Source organism: Hydra vulgaris, chromosome 13, assembly GCF_038396675.1.
Source record: "Hydra vulgaris chromosome 13, alternate assembly HydraT2T_AEP".
Taxonomy (NCBI): Eukaryota; Metazoa; Cnidaria; class Hydrozoa; order Anthoathecata; family Hydridae; genus Hydra; species Hydra vulgaris.
Genome location: NC_088932.1, coordinates 4,577,110 through 4,597,500, shown reverse-complemented (window position 1 = coordinate 4,597,500; position 20,391 = coordinate 4,577,110). Strand labels below are relative to the sequence as shown.

The 20,391-nt window shown below is 29.5% G+C and overlaps 2 protein-coding genes and 1 long non-coding RNA gene across 3 annotated transcripts; all 3 read left to right on the top strand.

Moving 5' to 3' along the window:
- The first annotated feature begins 8,017 nt into the window (after positions 1-8,017).
- Positions 8,018-10,876, top strand: LOC136090123 (uncharacterized). The gene is made up of 2 exons (XR_010643188.1): positions 8,018-8,205; positions 10,678-10,876. It is a non-coding gene; the product is annotated as an uncharacterized LOC136090123 (long non-coding RNA).
- Positions 10,877-14,987: 4,111 nt separating this feature from the next.
- On the top strand, positions 14,988-15,881 carry LOC136089550 (uncharacterized). Its single transcript, XM_065815602.1, has one exon. It carries the CDS (start codon positions 14,988-14,990, stop codon positions 15,879-15,881), a length of 894 nt encoding a protein of 297 aa, XP_065671674.1.
- A 2,308-nt stretch (positions 15,882-18,189) lies between these two features.
- On the top strand, positions 18,190-19,968 carry LOC136089549 (uncharacterized). The gene has a single exon (XM_065815601.1). It carries the CDS (start codon positions 18,190-18,192, stop codon positions 19,966-19,968), a length of 1,779 nt encoding a protein of 592 aa, XP_065671673.1.
- Positions 19,969-20,391: the final 423 nt, after the last annotated feature.

Here is a 20,391-nt window from a genome sequence, read left to right as displayed (position 1 = left end):
TCAATCAAGAGGAATCGCAAAGTGAAGCGGATGGCACTTTATGAAGCTGAAGATAACTCCCACCTTCTCACAGCAAAAACAAAATTTGGATCTCAGTGCAACCTTGTGTTTAACAGCATTGTTACACAAATTAAGTGGCAGTTTGAGGCTATTTCTACTGTATCCTGTGATTTTGACTTCATTCACTCTCTAAAAGTTTAGTGGATGAGCTCAAGAAAAAAGCTGCAAATTTATCTCAAATTTACAAGGCAGATTTAGATTCTCCGATTTCCAGTCAGAAATGGCAAGCTTTAAATATCAAGCTGCCGCAATGATGGACAACTTTGAAAAATCTAGCCCGATCGACATTTTGCAGCTCATTCTCTTTTTTTTTTTTCTTTTTTTTTTAAACATCTTCGCTTCCAACAAGGCTGCAAGCAGCCACTAATTAAAGTTGGAAGTTACTGAAAGAGAAAAGATGAAGATTGTAGAGCAAGATAACGATTGACGGACGACTTAAAAGATTGCAAATTATATGAATCAGGAAAGCAAGATGAAGGAAGCGAATTCCAAAGAGCTGATGTTCGAGGAAAAAAACTAAACGAATAAGCGTTTTTGGAGCACTTAGGAACAGTCACAGAAAAAGGATGACACTTACTTGAATGACAAGTATCACGAGATTGAATTTTAGTAGATGGCACAAGAGACGCTAGCTCTTCAGAGCAGTGCCCATTATAGTATATGTAGAAAAGAGAAAGAGAAGCAACATTACGACGATGTGATAATGGTTGAAGGTTGGCTGCAAGAGCAGGTCCAACTATGTTGACAATGCGTTTTTGTACCTTGTCTAAAAGAGAAAGGGCATCATTAGAAGATCCGCCCCAGATATGGCAACAGTATTCCATACAGGGCCAGATTTGAGATTTATAGAGATAGAGAATAGAATCCGAAGTAAGAAAGTGACAAGCTCGATAAAGAGATGCAACCTTAGCAGATGCTAATATTGCAACTGATTTGACATATGGTTTCCAAGAAAGATTGGAAGTAAGAGTTAATCCAAGAAGATGAAGAGTAGGTGACTCATCGAGTACATCACTGTTCATAAATATAGGAAGATCTAAATTATTGCGATAACGATTGGCTGAAAAAAATTGAGTTTTATCTGAATTAAAGTTCACCAGCCACTGTGAGCCCCATGCTGTAGCAGAAGTGAGATCCTTTTCAAGCTCAAATGCCCCCTCCAAGCAATCAGAGGGTGTTGGTTTCTTATCACGACAAGAATAAATGGTAGTATCATCAGCAAACAATGTCACCTTAGATGTGAGAATATCTGGAAGATCATTAATGTAAATTAAAAAGAGTATAGGGCCAAGGATAGAACCTTGAGGAACCCCTGAACTTACAGAATAAAAAGAAGAGTGTTGTCCATCGAGGACAACTTTTATGCTACGATTGGAAAGGAAGGATTCAATGATCTTAAAGATGTTGCCGGATACACCATAAAAAGAAAACTTATGGAGAAGACCAGCATGCCAAACTTTATCAAAAGCTTTTGAAATATCAAGAGAGATGGCCTTAACCTCTCCACCTTTATCTAATGCACGATAAAACCTGTCAGTTATTACTGTTAGCAAATCAGCTGTAGAACGAGAAGATCGAAATCCATATTAATGGTCAGAAAGTAAGTTATTCGATTCAAGATGAGAAATTAAGTGTTTGTTAATTAAAGATTCAAAAACCTTGCTTATGATAGGAAGAAGACTTATGGGACGATAGTTAGACAAATCGGATCGCTCTCCAGAATTTTTGAAGATAGGAATAACAGATGCCGCTTTCCAGCAGGCTAGAAAGCAAGACTCTGATAAGCACTTGTTGAATAGTTTTGAAAGTATAGATGAAAGCTCTGGAGAACACTTCTGCAAGATAATAACAGATATGTTGTCTGGGCCACAAGCTGTAGAAGAGTCTAAGCAGGAAATCACTTTAGATACAGATGCTGGAGTGATATGAATGTCAAGCAATGGATCAACCTGTTTGTAGGCAGTATCAGGTAGAACGCAACTAGTGGAATCAAGAGATGAAATTGATGAAAAGTTTTTAGCAAACAATTCGGCTTTGTCTTTAGGTGAGGTGACGAAGTCTGAACCATACAAGAGAGGTGGAATTATAGATTTGCCCTTATTATTGATATTATTAAAGATTCTCCAGAAGTCACGAGAGCCTAATTTTTGAGATGAGATACGAGATTTCATGAACTGAGAATAGCGGGTTTTGGCGTTAGACAAAACATTTTTACAATTGTTTCTAGCAGTAATAAACAGACGTCTGTTTTCTGGAGAATTGTTTTGCTGATAAATATGGAAGTAACGGTTTCGATTGGCAATCGCAGCAGCACAGTGTGAAGAAAACCATGGAGGAGAGTGAGGCTTGACCTGGAATTGTCGAGAGGGAACAAAAGATTCCATGCCAGCCTGAATCCATGAAGTTATGTAAGAAGCACATTTATCCACAGAAAGACAAAAGATTTCTACCCAAGGGCCATCACGAAGAAAATCACGGAAAGAATCCCAGTCATCTTTACTGTAATTGTAAGAGGTTCGATAATAGGGGGATTCAGGTGATGAAGAAGAATAAGATATTAGTTTTAGAGAGATCAAACTGTGATCAGAAGAACCTAAGGGTGAATGTGGAGAAACTGAACATTGACTAGGATCAGAAACAAGACATAAGTCGAGTAGAGAAGGTAGATGATTCGGGTTGTCGGCAAAGCGAGTTGGAAAGTTGACTATTTGAGTTAGGGATTGAGAAAGGCAAAAGTTGTGGGTTTTAAAGCCTGCCGAATCACTGACACTAGAGCCAAGCCATTCAGAGTGGTGAGCATTAAAGTCACCAACAACAACTATGTTAGCTGATGGATAAAGAGAGAGGGCTTGGTCAATATGATCAGAAATAACGTCAAAAAGTGTGCAGTCTTGAGATGAAGAAGAGCGATATAGAACAAAGAGAAAGGCAATAGAGTGAAGTGGTGCTAAACGAAAGCACATAAAAGAATAGTCTGTGGATTCAAACCTAGTTTCAAGACAAATGGGTGAATTCTTACGAATGTAAATGCCCAGGCCAAGCATGTGACTATTGGAGTCTTTACGAGTTAGAGGAAGATAACCATCAACACTAAGATCACAAGATGAGACAGCCGAACTCAAATTAGTCTCACAAAGAGCAAGTAGGTCTGGTGAACTTTGCAAGAGATAAGACTCAACAGAAGAAAAGTTACTTCGAAGACCACGAATATTAGTGAATGATAGGTTTAGAGAATTTGGTGATGATGATGGTTTTTTGTGTTTTATAGTTTTTGGTACTTTATTCATTTTTAAATTAGATTGAAGAACTTGACTCAAAGCATAGATAGTACTCAGAACACTATTTAATAGCCCAAGCAATTGGGCTATTCATAATATTTCCTTGGGCTTATTTAATATTTAATATTTCAATTTAATAATTATTTAATATTTCAACAATTATTTCAAATCAAATATTTTCAACAATTATTTAATATTTCAATTGGGCTATTCATAATATTTCCGTTTAATAGCCCAAGCAATCGGGCTATTCATAATAATTCATAAATATTCTTTGACTGATGCTTATTCCAACACGACAATTGCTATTCGCATCTTCCACCACATACCAGTCACAGTTGCTACGTGTGAGAGAAGTTTCAGTAAACATAAGGTCATAAAAAACTATATGAGGTCAACAATGGGCCAAGAACGTTTGTCTAGTTTGGCTATAATTTCAATTAAAAATGAAGTGGCAAACAACTTTGATTTTGATGTTGTCATTAGTGAATTTGCCTCAAGAAAAGCCAGAAAAGTGACATTGAACTAAAGTTTGTGCAACCTTAATGACAAATTTTACTTATAACTTGATGTGATAAATTTTGTGATCAATAAATCATTTTTTTCGTTTAATTTTCTTCTTTTATTTTTTATTTTTGGGGAGGGGGGGGGGGGGCGCAATTTTCTTTTCTTGCCCGAAGCGAAAAATTGGCTTGGTACGGCCCTGTATATATATATATATATATATATATATATATATATATATATACATATATATATATATATATATATATATATATATATATATATATATATATATATATATATATATACATATATATATATATATATATATATATATATATACATACATATATATAATATATATATATATATATATACATACATATATATATATATATATATATATATATATATATATATATATATATATATATATATATTTAAACAATATAAATAATATAGATTAATATATACGACTAATTTATAATAATATTATATAATTTATAATATATTTATAGTATAATATTACTAATGATATATAATAACTATATACGATACGCTTTAATAACTATAAACGATATAGATATAAATATTATAGATTAATATATACGACTAATTTAAAATAATATGTTCTAATTTATAATATATTTCTACTATAATAATATTAATAATATATATATAATAACTATATATGTTACGTTATAATAACTATAAACAATATAGATATGAATATTATAGATTAATATATACAACTAATTTATAATAATATTATATAATTTATTATATATTTATAATATAATATTACTAATGATATATAATAACTATATACGATACGTTATAACAATTATAAACGCTATAGATATAAATATTATAGATTAATATGTACGACTAATTTATAATAACATTATATAATTAATAATATATGTAATATATTTCTAATAAAATATTACTAATAATATATATAACTAGTAATAATTTCAAATAAATTGTAAAATAGGCTTTTTACAAAACTATAACCTTTCCTTTTTCAAGGTCAACAAGCAATGGAAAAGTCCATACTTGATTTTCCTCAGTCTTATAGACCACATTAAACAAAGTTTTTTTTTAGTTAAAAGTTGACTTGTTTACTCGAAGAACTTCGCCTGTACACCAAAAATATTTTTTACTGTCGATTTTCATTATTTTATGTTGAATAAATTTCCCAACAAGATAATTAACATCATTTAGAATGACGGCCAAGATGTTTGTTTTTTGTTGATTTGCTAATTGAGACAGTCTTGCATTCTTAAATTTTTCACTTAACTCTTCCTTCTGTTTTGCAATCAAAATATCTCGTTCTTTTCTTTCAATAAGAATAACTCTTCTATCAATGGGCTCTGGAAAAGTCCTTGTTCTAATAACTGATTGTAAATTACTGAACAACTCATAGTTTGTTAAGTCTATTCGCTTACTAACACGAATTTAATTTTTGTAAAAATTAATAGGTTCACATTTAACTTACATAACATACCTATAAAAATCCAACAGTGCTCTTAATATTTTTTTGCTTTTAAATGTGTCAACTAACAAAACATATTCATCATCTGCTTCTTTTGAGGTCAACCACACCTTCATCCTCAATTTTAATAACTCATTAACCGATTTAGCTTTTTTTAAGAAGGCTTTATCTTCAGCTATTTTTTTAGCTTTATGCTTTTCAGACAACCTTTCACTCATTTCAAACTTTAATTCTAAATGACGTTGTTTGTATTTATCTTTCATTTTATTAAAGTTTGTTGAAGCTTTTTTTAGCAATGAGTCACGCTCATCTAAAGTCTTTTTATCCAACCAGTCTAGCGTTTTGTTTTTATACCACATAGTATAAGCTTGTATAGTTTGTATTTTGGCATTTGGCTTTGTACGAATTAAAAGATCCAAAACTGCAAAGTCACTTTCTGACGCTTTGTTTGTTGTTGGAATATTCTCTGCAGCCTTACTTATATTATCAGAAGGATGCCAATATTTACCTCCAGGAAGTTGATCAGCAGATTGTCTTTCCAGAACAACTAACAAAGAATGACAAATTACTTCTAATGTCTGCTGTGTTAAAATATTTAAATCAGTGTCATTAGTCTCTTCAAATAATTTATCATACAAAATATCTTTATGAATATTAACATCACTTGGACTGAATATAGGTATTTTCGAGATCATAATTGATGATGCATTTTTACACAAATCTTAAAGTTTCATTTTTAGGGTTAACAAAAATGGATTCATATCAAGAATACAAGACTCTTTTGTGATTCAATTATCCGCCAAAGTGGACCTGTAATTATTTTATCAGCTATTCCAAGAGCCCACATTTCTGCTAAATATAATTTGTTGCTAATATCTTCTTTAACTGCAAGTAAAAGATTATTTTGATTTGGCCAATTTTGAAGAAACTCTAAAATATCTTTTGAATAAAAATACAAAGCTGCAGCATTATAATATAATATATTAAATCTGTTACCAACAAAGGGTGCAAGCAAACACTTATTTTGTCCTTTACCAGCAAGAAATGCATTAAAATACCCAGCAACTCCAGCTTCATCACTTCCCCTTACATGAAAAGCTTTACATGCAGTTCTTATTAATCTGGCACCTGATTCAGCAGTATTGAATGAAAAAATATTTTCATAACTACTACTTAAAACTAAATTTTTGAATGAGTTAATTGTTTTATCAGTTTCTGTTGCAAAGTTAGATAATAAATGCAATTTAAAAAAAAAATTAGACATTTCAATGAAATCTGCTTGCTCGCCTTTTTTAAACCTTCCCAGTTCTTTATAACTTTAGGCAGTAACTTTTTCCTCATATCTTTAAGCTTTAAATTAAACAGTGGATTAACTGGCCCCAAGATCAGACATGGTAGTTTTAAAAGAACATACAAGGTTAGAAAATCGTTTTCCTTGCTGCTACTTTCTAAAACGTCTCAGTCATAAATCAAGATTTTGTACCAATTGAGGGAAGCTTCTCTATATATATCTTTGCTAGTTTTTTTAAAACAATTGTGATAACTTCAATAACTTTATTCATGCTGACATTCAAAGAAACTATCTCCATAATAACTTCTCTTATATCATTAGAATACCTTCCGTTTTGAAATGTTATTATTATGTGATCATGGAGAAAAGAACTTAAATTAAAATCTTTTGTTTTCTTTGCTTAATACTCTAGTGTTAGGAGAGTCGGTACTTCTAACTTGTTAGAAGACAAATTTTCATGTTTATTTACTACCATGCTAAACATCTTGTTTACATAATACAATTTTTTGCATGTAATTCTTTTTTTCTCATGAAGGAGTGCAACTTTATTGTCACTTTTTTCAAGCTTAACTAACAAAAGTTTAACTCTTTTATTAAGATTTTTAATGACTTTATTATAAAAATCTTTTAATTCTTTTATTTCCTTATTTTGTTTCTTTTTTAATTGATGAATCTTTGCTTTATTGCTTGCATGTAATAGTTTATATGTCCTTCTAGGGTCGTTAGATGTAAATTTTTTTTTTCATATTACTAATACGAACATTCGCAGATTTGAACTTATTTATACAACCAGATGAAGCAAGTTTCAATTTTTTAAAGCAGTTTTTCGAGGTTTGTTGCTTCAATTTTCTTTTTTTACTCTTCGTTTTATTTTTTTCACTTGATATGCATAATTCACAACTAGTTTCCGAAATAGGCGGTTTAAAGAGCATCAGCTTATATATATATCTCTTCTTTTATATATATTTTTTAACAATTTAAATTTATCTACAACAATTTTAATTTTGTTGTTCAAGCTCAAATTATTTTCAGTTACTGAAAACAAATTGGAAAATCGGCTTCTGAAATTCGAGCACACCATTTTCAAAGATTTATCACTCAAGCATAGATACCAATCATATAATTCTTTATTATTCATTATGATAAGGCTAATTTTATACAAATACTGTATTATACAATTAAATTATTATATTGTTTTTGCAAATTAGTTACCGAAATAAGTTTTGAAACAATATTAAGACGGACTGAAAGGAAGAAGGTATATTATAGGCCGTGGTTATTGTTCCGGTGTCGCGTTAAATAAGTAGATCGTTAAATAAGTAGACAGTCAGTTCTGCGCAAGCGTAACGCCTGCGCAGATACAGCGCAAAGTTTCCGTTAGGTAGGTTAAATCTATCGTTAAATAAGTAGCCTTGTTTCCGTTAGGTATAAACTCAAAAAACAAAAATAATCATGTTTTAAAATTTTTTAAAATTATATAATTAAAATGCGAATCTATAATTACTCTGTTGAAGATGTTTAGCAGTCTCTGATGGAATAATAAATTATTATAATAAAAAAGTGTCAACTTTGTGGTATGTGTATATATAACCCACTATTTAAGTTAAACTTTTATATAATTTATGATTAAGAGTTTATTATTATTGTATATTTTATATTATTTTATGTTTCTGAAGTTAATTTTATACTATGTCTCAGCATCTCAAAACTCACAGTTGTTTTGGGACTTCCATTTTATGCATTGACTTATTTGTCGATTTTGCTCAGAACTATTAGTCAATTTTGTTATGTATTTAAGCTTAAATACATAACAAAATTGACTAATAGAAACTAATAATAATAAAATGACTCTTATAAGAGTTGCAATTTAGTATTACTAGAAATACTTATTGAAAACAATCTAAGACCAAATTAACTGTAAATTTATTATGGATTTAAATCTAATTTTCAGAAAGTGACCCTAGGTACAGATTAAAAAAAGGTTATTCTACCAAGGGTTACTAATTTTTACCCTTTTACTTGATGGAATTTTATTAGTATAAGTCAATATACTTATACTAATACAAAGTAATTAGTATAGAGATGTGATCGTATCAGTTTTGCCTTCTTTAGAAAAGTCTGGGGACTTGAATTTGGGCACTAAAACAATCTGGCTATAGGTACACAAACTTCCCTTAGACCTTATTGGACCTCTTGCCTTAATAAAACTTGAAAAAAATATATTATTACAATTACTGATAATTGAAGTAAATATATTGAAAAATTAACAATTTATGCAACTACTTTATTTTATAGATTTTTGGTACTCTTCAAAAAACTCTAAAATTTTAGATTATTTAATAAAGTCTGCTATTTTCCTTAAACCAATCAATGAGAAAAAGGTTCAGAGTTTAAACTGGTAGCGGTAAAGGTTTGAAAAAAGCTATTTGTTAATGATAGTATCGTTGTAAAAAGGGGCTGTCGAAGTTCAAATTTTTTCTAAAGTTTTCTTTAAAGTTTGTCAATACAGTCTAAAGACAAGGCCTTAGATATTTTAAGAGACTCACCTTGCTGGCTTGATGATACCTTGATTGATATAGCACAAAGTTTGTTTTTATATCAGTTTTCTAAAATGTTTGGGTTTCCAAGTTTAAAATATCTGGATTTTTTGCATTTTTAGTTGTTTTAATTCATGTGGTCTTTCAGAAAGTTACAGTGCAACGATTAATGTTAGAAAATCATATTGGGTGTTTCTAAGTAATGTGTCCTGATGTTGTTTTACATTGGAAGTGTGTTTAGTTTTATGATTCACTCTTTAATAGTTTAAGTAAAGGTGATGTGCCATTGTTAGTGCATAGAGTTGCACATGAAAATGATTGTGATTTTTTCTTAGAAAGAAATGCAATGGTTTTGTGTAGCAGTATCAACCTAAGTTTAGTTATATAAAAAGATAATGACATGCGGTAGCATTACCTGAAATGTATTGAGAATGGTAAATTAGAGATGTTTCCTTTTGTTACTGTGTTATACTGTCATAAACAGTTTGTCTTTAGTACTATCAATGTTGTGAATATATCCTGTTGTTTCTACTGTTTTTGTTTTTATGACATATTTAAATATTTAAATTCAATCAATATACATAAATATGTTTTTTTTTGTTTTTTATTGTTGATTTGTTTATGTACCTTATGTTCTAGTTAATATTTAAAAAATTCATTACTTAATTTATTTTTGTAAGTGTCTTATAGATGTCTAAAGTTATACAATTGGCTAATTTAGGTCAACTATTGTTTGTTCTTTATTTTGTTATTGGCATGATGATTTGTTTTGCTCACTTTGTAGTTGTTTTTTTCTTACTGTCATCAGTTATTCAACTAGGGTTATCGATATAAGATATAGTCAATAGGTACAGTTATTAAAGTCAGTTCTTTATTTACATACATTTTGTTGCAGTTGCAGTTGATTATAGCTACTATTACAACTACACCAAAAGTAGTATTTAAAAATATAGCTATGTAATTTTTAATTATAATGAGATATTTGATCAATTTTTTATAGAATATTGTGAAAGTATAGACTATTCTGGCATGTTGATATATCTTTGATGGGCGGACATAAGAGTATAACTGCATTTTTGACCATTTAACGATTTATATGAGAAAATGTGTCTTGTGTATGCCGGCATCAATGGTTTTAACAGTATAGTTACACCATTCGGTTCAAACAGAATAAAAGTAATAACCCATTTCTCAAAATATGACTTCTGTAGCAAAATAATTGGGTTCATAATAATGTTTTTTTGCTCTCCTGAAAAGTTACACTTTTGCAGTTATACTCTTATGTCCACCCATCAAAGATATGGCTGTTTTAACATTTTTAACATTTATTTGATTTAAAAATTCAAATCCTTCGTTAGAGTTCATTTTGTAAATCAATTTATTGACATACATTAATCAATGCATTTATTAAGTACTCTTCTGGCACAAAAGCATTTTTATAATTATTTTATTTATTCGTTGTGATTTTATGATACTATTTATATTATACTATATTTCTATTCTATGTAGGCTTGTAATTCCATGTGGAAAAATCGAATTTCTTCCGAAAATGCCCAAGTTTCAACCAAGTTAAATTTTTTCAAAAGGACTTAAAAACCATGTTGTTTTATTTTGCTATTTATATTGTGTAAGGATATTATTTTTCTCATTGATGTGTAAGGATATTATTATAATGATTTTATTTTCCAAATAAAGTTTTAGTGTAGCATGAAGTGTGTCGTTTCTTTAATATCGTTTGTATTTAAAACATTCTCATAGTAAGAAATAGTAAACTAAGTCACATTTTATTATTATTGCGCTATGCATACATTAAGATCGCTAAAATCGTCGAATAATACCCGTCTAGGTTGTTATTCAACGGTAGTACAATAGTGGTGTAGTGGTAGAGCGCTCGCCTCATAATCAAAAAGTGTTCTGAGTTCGATCGCCACCACGTCCCTGGCAGTACCGCGCTCAACTTGTTTCTCCGCGTAGCGATCTTGATCGTCATGGTTTGTGTTTCGAAGTTATAGAGTTGAGAGAGGGTTGTAACAACAACTAAAGCAGCCTCCTTGACTGTAGTGTCTTTTTCGGTTTTGAGGAGGTAAATTAACACACAAAAAAAGGCTAGACACGAATTAATAAATTCTCTTCTTTTCTTTTTTCTGGGATAACATCAGAATGCTGTCCTTATTATTTATTTGCGTAGAATCAAGTAACAATTACAAATTTTACAATCATTAAGTTTAAGGGTTAAGGATAAATAATTTAACGTAAAACATTTTGCTAAAATGCACAGTTAAATTATTTAGGAATACAATAAACTTCCTTGTGAGATGACTATTTTATTTGATATCATTAATACGGGTGAATGGCCTATCAAAAAGCTTTTTCTTAAAAATATGTTTCTTGTCATACTATACTATAAAGATAAAAATTGCGATTAGAATATACGTCGTGAGTTAAATATTATTAAAAGTAGTAAATTATCACTATAAAAATGCCCTTAAGTAATAACAATTCGCATGGCAAAGGAAATGCTTTTAGTTCGGTTAACGTATGTTTTTTTTTTTAAATTTGTTCGTCTGGGTTAGCAAAATACCTCGATTGTTCAGTTTGTCTACTTATTTAACGATCTACTTATTTAACGTGACACCGGCACCTGATTCCAAAGTAAAATGGCTATTCTTCCGACATACATGCGCGTACAACTAATTTTTTGTTAGTTGTACGCGCGTATTTAAGCATAAGATATTATTAATTATTTTGACAATTTCATAAGAAGAATAGCCATTTTATTTTGGAATCCGGTGCTGGAACAATAACCACGGCCTATATTGTTAACACGAGGTTCTTAAGAAAGCATCAACCCGAGCTAAGATTCTTCTCAATTATTGTCGTAAAAAAAAAAATTATTAAAACCAATTATTACATGGCGCCCGATGCAAAAGAAGAAACTTGAGTGAAGAATATTGTGAAGAAAAAACAATTATTATTTATTGAACTCAGAAAAAGAATCGATTCGATTTATAAAAGTTTTGTTTATATTTGATTTGGTGTAGGATTCGAATAGTTTCATCAAGTGTTGGTAAGAAAAACATTGTTGCTTTGTTGATTGATTAGTAGTAGTAGATTTGTTGTTGTTGTTGATACATATTTCATTGTGAGTATTGTGAATAAGAGTGAGCGAGAAATTTGTATAGAGAGAATAAGTTATGGCTGCAATATTAGGTAGGAAGGTAGCTGGAAGAAAGGCATTAAGAATAGGTATGTCAAATCCCGTGTTTTACGGAACCGATTTTTGTGCTAAAAAACTGTTCCACGTTTTTAGAACTTGGCGTTTTGGCAATATAGTAGGATGGTGTTTTGTAGCATATTTTTTCAGAATTTTATATTAACTTGGAAGTTTTTTTAAAAGTAGAATAGTTGAACTTTTTTAAAGAGTATTTTTTTATTATATTGACGAAAGTTAAAGTGTTATTTATTGATATCAAAAAGTGTGTTGTACTTCTTGTGCTTAGTAAATGTTGAAGATATTATCTTTTTTTTTTTCTATCCCATTCTTTTTTTTAAGTTTATACATTTTCTATGCACATGCCAAATTTCAAGAATTTATTTTAACTAGCAGATACCCTATTTTTACCCTCACTTTTGGTACCTAAATTTTGTTTTTCCGACTTCTGTTTGGGGGAGGAGGGGGGAGGGTACTGAAGGTTATTAAATATTCGTTTTTATAAGCCAATAATAATTGTTATTAAAAAATTTATGTGATTTTTTTATACAATGATTTTGTGATATAAGTACTAATATTACATTTATAAAGTATCAATGTAAAAATAACATTTTTTATATATTAAATCAATAATACATGTTTTTTGCTCAGTCTAATCACATTATTACATTTTTAAAGAGCTTTATAATATAAAAAGCAATACATTATATTATTATATGATATAAATTATATCATATAATAATATAATATATTGCTTTTTTATGTATTTAGAATATATCATATATTAGTAATATATTAATATTTGTTTAAAAATATATAGACTTATAAAATATATTTATAGTATATTAAATTTAATATACTATTTCTAGTATATTATATTTATAGTATATTAAATATTTAAAATATACTATATTATAGTATATATTAAATATATACTATAATATAGTATATATTTAATACATACTATATTAATAATAATTATGAATGATATGATTCCGATACAGCAATGACAGTCTTGCACAATAGCAGAATAGAAAAACTTAAAAAAAAACACAGAAAGGCTATTACTATTTCTTACTGGACTAGAAAAGAAAATGGTTCTGAAGCTGTTGATTATTATATGAAAAAATTCCAGCTAGTTGCTGACATTGTAGTTGATGTTTTCATTGAGTTGATGTTTTCCTAATGTTGCCATTATTTTTTGACTATTGGACATGCATTTTAATATCTTACTACTTGAATTTACTATTTTTTGAATATATATAAATATATATATATATATATATATATATATATATATATATATATATATATATATATATATATATATATATATATATATATATATATATATATATATATTTATATATATATAGTGTGTGCAGCAAGTAGTGGAACATGCAAAAAAGTCGAGTAGTCGAACTTTAAAAAAAAAGTTACAGCGAGTAGTGGAACTTGTAAAAAAAATTACAGCGAGTAGTGGAACTTGCAAAAAAAATTACAGCGAGTAGTGGAACTTGCAAAAAAAATTACAGCGAGTAGTGGAACTTGCAAAAAAAATTTACAGCGAGTAGTGGAACTTGCAAAAATATAAAGCGAGTAGTGGAACTTGCAATTTTTTTAGATAGACGGGTCTAGCTTACATTCACGTCGTGTCTATTGTTAACAATGATTATAATATAGTTTCATTATGGGAGTTTAATATCTTAATCATTAACTTAAAGCCAAGATGTAAACTTATTAAAATAATATTATAAAACTTTTTTTGTTTTTAAAATTTTTTTTCAGGTCAGGGGGAGAACCATCTATAACTATTACTAAGCATTATCTGATGTATTTTGAATTCTGGTAAAAGATGTTTTTATATTAAAGTTTATTATTTTAATTACATTTAAATATTTTTGTGAATCTCATTAAAAAAATTATTTTTTATTTAGGTTATAAAAGAGGGGGGGGGGGGGGGGAGGGGAGCAATGACACACCCCTTTCCCATATACACCCTTTGAAACAAAGGTTGTGCTACTAGTAATGTTGTAAAGTAGTAAAACATAATTTTTGATTTGAGACTAGATTTCCTTTTAGTTATAAAGATAAATATTTATAAAAAAAGAGAGTCATTTTTGATAATAGGGTGTTTAAAACCATCACCCCTACATCCACCCAAAGACAATGATAAAACTTCTATATTTGACTGTGGTCTGATAGCTAATTCAAAACATCTCGTATATAAAAGTTTACATTTTCATTAAAAAAAACAATACTTTTTTATAAATATTGTTAGTCTTAATTGCCAGTATAGATGGTGATTATGTTACCCCTCTTGCCCCCGGATGTGCCCATAATCTAGAAATTTTTATAAATTTGTAGATAACTCTTGTATCTATCTTTTGATACCAAGATATAAACTTTTGGATAAGAATTGATTAAGTTATAATAGTTTTAATTAATAAAAACTTTATTTTGACCACAGTTTTTTCAACAAATCCTAATATCAAAAAATCGGTACATAAAACGTCATAACTTTTTGTAGGGTGGTTCGATTTTAGTCAAGCTTTAGAAGACCCTGAAACTTCACAGTCTAAGTTTATAGCTTTGAAAAATAGCTTAAATGACTCTTATACCAATTTTATACCAAACAAAATACATTGATGAAGAAATAGTTAATATACTTGATCCAAATGAGGTTGAGGAGGATGTTTTAGCGAGTGTTGAAATAACTGCTCCATTTCACAATATACTTTCTGAATTGAATTTAAAGTTAGAATCTGTAAAATTAGATTTTGAAAATAATTCTGAACGGAGCTCTAAAAATAAAATTAGTTTCAGATTGCCAAAAATTGAACTCCCAGTTTTTAAGGGTAACTTTTTAGAATGGCAAACATTCTGGGATCAGTTTAATGTTGCTATACATAGCAATGATGAACTAAATAATATTGATCGCTTCAATTATTTAAAAAAATATTTAGGAGGTCAAGCATTGACTACTATTTGTGGCTTAATCTTATCGTCTGAAAATTATAGAGAAGCAGTTTCTTTATTGACCGAACGATATGGTAACCCACAAGTTCTAATCTCTTTACACATGGATTTATTATTAAAACTAGTAAAAGTGAAAAATAGTGATAATGTTGATGGATTAAGGAAACTTTATAATGATATAGAGGCAAGTGTTCGAAATTTGAAATCGTTAAAAGTTGAAACTAACACCTATGGAAGTCTTTTGATTCCTATTTTAAAGGATAAATTACCAGACGATTTAGTTCTGTTAATTTCAAGGAAATTTGGTGGGGAGATTTGGACTATAGATTTATTACTAAAATATTTTCGAGAGGAGTTAAATGCAAAAGAGTGTTGTTTAACTAATAATAAAAATATTGAATACAGAAAAGTAAATAGTCAGCCTTTCACAACTGCAGGATTATATTCACAGAATATTAATCATAACTTTAAAAATAATAAAAAAAAGCTTATGCAAATTCATTTGAAAAAGATAATCAAATAAAAGAAAAGTTTAATTATCCTTGTGTATACTGTTCAGAAAATCATAGTCCTTGGGAATGCAAAAATATAACAAATTTTTCAACTAGAAGAGAAATTTTTAAAAAGCAAGGTAGATGTTTCAATTGTCTTAAAACGAATCATATACTCAAGAATTGTCAGGCAAATTATATTTGTAGTAAGTGCAAAGGAAAGCATCACATTTCCTTGTGTGAACAAGAAAACAGTTTTGTTGGGCATGCGACACAACATTTTTCAACTATTTTGTTACAAACAGCTAGAGCAAACATAAGTGCAGTATCTGAAAATAAATCCTTAAAGGCAAGAATCCTATTTGATAGTGGTAGCCAACGGTCTTATATAAGTGAGAATATTCAAAAAAGATTAAACTTAAAAATTATTAGAAAAGAAAAGGTTATAATTAAAACATTCGGAAAGGATAATGAACAAACATAACAATTGTTAAATGTCGTTCAGCTTAAGGTCAAACATAAATATTCAGATCATTGTGTTTATATGGAAGCATTATGTGTGCCCATTATTTGTAGCCCTCTTCAAAGGCAAAATGTGTCATTAGCTGGTAGTCAATTTAAACAAATAGCTAAACTCTCATTAGCTGATCATGATGACGGGTCACTAAATTTTCATGTGGATATTTTAGTAGGTATAGATTTTTATCATAGTTTTATGTCTGGAAGAATCATTAGAAGTACAAGGGGTAGTTTAGTAGCTAGTGATACAGTTTTATCACTAGCTACTAAACTACCCCTTAGGTATTAAGTGGTCCTATCCCACAGAAAAATAATACTCAAAAGGCCACAAAGTCATATTTTATGAGTCATTCTATGCACTGTGATGTAGAGAGTGAAATAGATGAGCTTAGGCAAGACCTAAATAGGTTTTAGTCTGTTGAGACCATTGAATCTCCTTAGAGTTGTGTGATGCATCAGTTTGAAAGGGATATCACACATAATGGAGAACGATATATAACCAAGTTACCTTTCAAAACTGAACATGACCTTCTACCTGATAACTACAATATTTGTAAAAAACGTCTAACTAATTTAAGAAATAGGTTAAACGATAAAAAACTGGTCCCTGAATATAATCAAATTTTCGTAGAATATAAAAATAATAATATAATAGAAAGAGTTGGTGAGTATGATATATTTAAAGAACTAGGGTGTGTACATTATTTGCCTCACAGGCCTGTCATTCGAAGAGATAAAGATACAACTAAAATTAGAGCTGTTTTCGATGCATCATGCTCTACGACGGGACCGTATTTAAATGATTGCTTGTATTCAGGTCCGAATTTATTATCTAAAATATTTGATGTTTTGTTAAAATTTAGGTTCAATGCTATAGGAATAATTGCTGACATAAAACAAGCATTCTTGAACATTGAAATCTCTTATGAACACGTTTTCTGTGATTGTTCCTAAGTGCTCCAAAAACGCTTATTCGTCTAGTTTTTTTCCTCGAACATCAGTTCTTTGGAATTCGCTTCCTTCATCTTGCTTTCCTGATTCATATAATTTGCAATCTTTTAAATCGTCCGTCAATCGTTATCTTGCTCTACAATCTTCATCTTTTCTCTTACAGTAACTTCCAACTTTAATTAGTGGCTGCTTGCAGCCTTGTTGGAAGCGAAGATATTTAAAAAAAAAAAAAAAAAACACAAAGACTACTTGAGATTCTTGTGGTACGAGAGAATATCTGATAAGGAGGATAAATTAATTATCTATAGATTTCTTAGAGTTGTTTTTGGTTTAACTAGCAGTCCTTTTCTTTTAAATGCCACTTTAAAACACCATCTGAATAAGTATTTAAAAAATGATAAAATATTTATTGAAAGGTTAATAGATGATCTCTATGTAGATGACATAGCCTCTGGCTATGAAACAGTTTTAGATGGAAAAATGTTTTATAAAAAATCTAAAAGTATATTTTTAAATGCAGGGTTTGAATTAAGAAAGTGGGTAACAAATGATCAGGAATTACAAAATTATTTTAATAAAAAGGAAACTATTAAAAAAGAAAACCCAGAATGCAATCTAATAGTTGATGAATTGAAATATTTTGAAAGTGAAATTATGAAAAATAAATATAATAACAATAATTTGATAAAGATTTTAGGAATTGAGTGGGACATAGTGAAAGATGAATTTGTTTTTGAATTTAAAGATTTTGTTAAAAAGCTAAAGCAATCAAAACAACTAAAAGAAATATTTTAAAAATGGCTGCGTCTTTCTTTGATCCCTTAGGTTTTTATAACACCGATAACTTCAAGAGTAAAAACTATATTTCAAATGATTTATAAAGATAAGAGTGAATGGGATGAAATAGTAGCAGGAAGAATAGAATTAGCATGGACAGAATTTTTAAAAGACCTCGAGTTGTTAAGTTCAGTTAGAATTCCAAGATTTGTGTTTGAGAGAGTTAATGAAAACAGTAAGAGTGTTCAATTACATGGATTCTGTGACAGCTCTAAGTTTATTTATTGTGCCGTTATTTATCTAGTTATAGAAACTTGTTTTGGAGTGAATAGAAAGTTTTTAGTTTCAAAGTCACGTGTTTCGCCTTTAAAAGAAATAAGTATACCTAGACTAGAGCTATTAGATTCTGTGTTGCTGAGCAGACTTATAGAGGAAGTGTTAAGAGTTTTGAGTAGAAGAGTGAAATTTGATAATGTAATTTTTTGGCGTGACTCAGAGGTAGCATTGTATTGGATTAAGGGAAAAGAGAAAACATGGAAACCATGGGTAGAGAATACAGTGAATGCCATTAGAAAAATTGTTGATAGACAAAATTGGAATCACATTAGTGGAGAATCGAACCCAGCTGATTTTCCTACTCGCATAAGTAATTTTGTTGATTTAGGATGTTGGTTAATAGGACCAGAATTTTTGTTAAATATGAATGAAAAGATTAAAGAATTTACAGTTGATAATGAGTTAAATGTTGATACTATGTCTGAATGTAAACGAGGGGGAAATGGAGTTGTTTGTAATGTTGTTTTGGAATCATCGCCAGGTTTGAGTAGTGTTATTGATGCAGGTAGATTTAGTTCATTTGAAAAATTAATTATAACTACTGCATATGTTTTTCGATTTATTAACAATTTGGTAAAAACAATGAAAAAGCTACCATTAAACAAACAAGTAATTTTGACTACAGACGAGTACAAATATGCACTCAATAAATGGATTAAAGACGAACAAAGAATTTTACGAAACGACAGAAGATTTGACAAGGTAAGAAGTTCACTTAAGTTATTCGATGATGAAGATAAACTTCTACGATTACGAGGAAGATTTGAAAATGCTAACTCAAACTTTACAGCAAAGCACCCTTTAATATTACGAGGCAAAGAAAGTTGGTTCACGATATTACTCATTCGTAACTGTCATGGAAAAGTTTTGCATCATGGAATCGAATTAACGCTGAATAAAGTACGTTCCAAATTCTGGCTAATAAAAGGACGATCAACAATAAAAAGTATTATCAGACAATGTGTAAAATGCAAGAAATTCCAAGGAAGAACATTGTTACCACATAGCAGCCCAGATTTACCTGATTTTCGAGTTAATAATTTATATTCGTTTCAATCAACTGGTTTGGATTACGCAGGACCTTTATTTATTAAAACAATTATTAAGGACGTTGTCTGTAAGGGCTATGGTTTGCTATTGACTTGCGCGTCTAGTCGAGCAATCCATCTCGAACTCACACCTGACATGAAAATTCCAACCTTCATTAGAGCTTTTAAGCGTTTTGCAGCACGAAGAGGTTATCCTGAACTTATTATTTCTGATAATTTTAAAACCTTTAAATCTAAAGAAGTTAAAATATTTATGACAAAGAACGATGTGAAACAGAAGTTTATTCTACCAGCTTCCCCCTGGTGGGGTGGGTTTTACGAGTGTTTAGTTAGATCTGTTAAAATTACATTGAAGAAAACGATTGGAAAGGCTCTTCTATCTTACGAAGAATTAGAAACAATACTATGTGAAATTGAATCTGTGATTAACAGTCGTCCTTTATATTACATAAGCGAGGATGGTACTCAAGAAGCTTTAAGGTGGTAGTATAGTAATTAGCAAAAAAAAAAAAAAAATCAACTTTTTTAAATAAATAAAAATTCTACAATGTGTAATATAACATCAATAAGCAAAAAAAAAAAAAAAAAAAAAAAAAAATTATGACAAATCTTCAGCATAATTATCGCTGAAGGCCCATAAATGGGGTAAACTGCGACAGAGATTTTTCAAGAACCCTTATATATTTTTTATTGAAAATTTGGCTGGTGATATATTACATGTGGCATTGCAACATAGATTAGAAGATTTTGATATGGTCAAAAAAATCAAAAAATATTTGCATTTGTGTAAAATTTTGCAATTTTGGGGGTAATTTATGAAAAAAAATGATTAAAAATTACTGAACGAGAGAAGCAATAAAAATTATCCTAGTGTATGTTGTAGATACTAATGTAGTGAGTATGTGTGCCA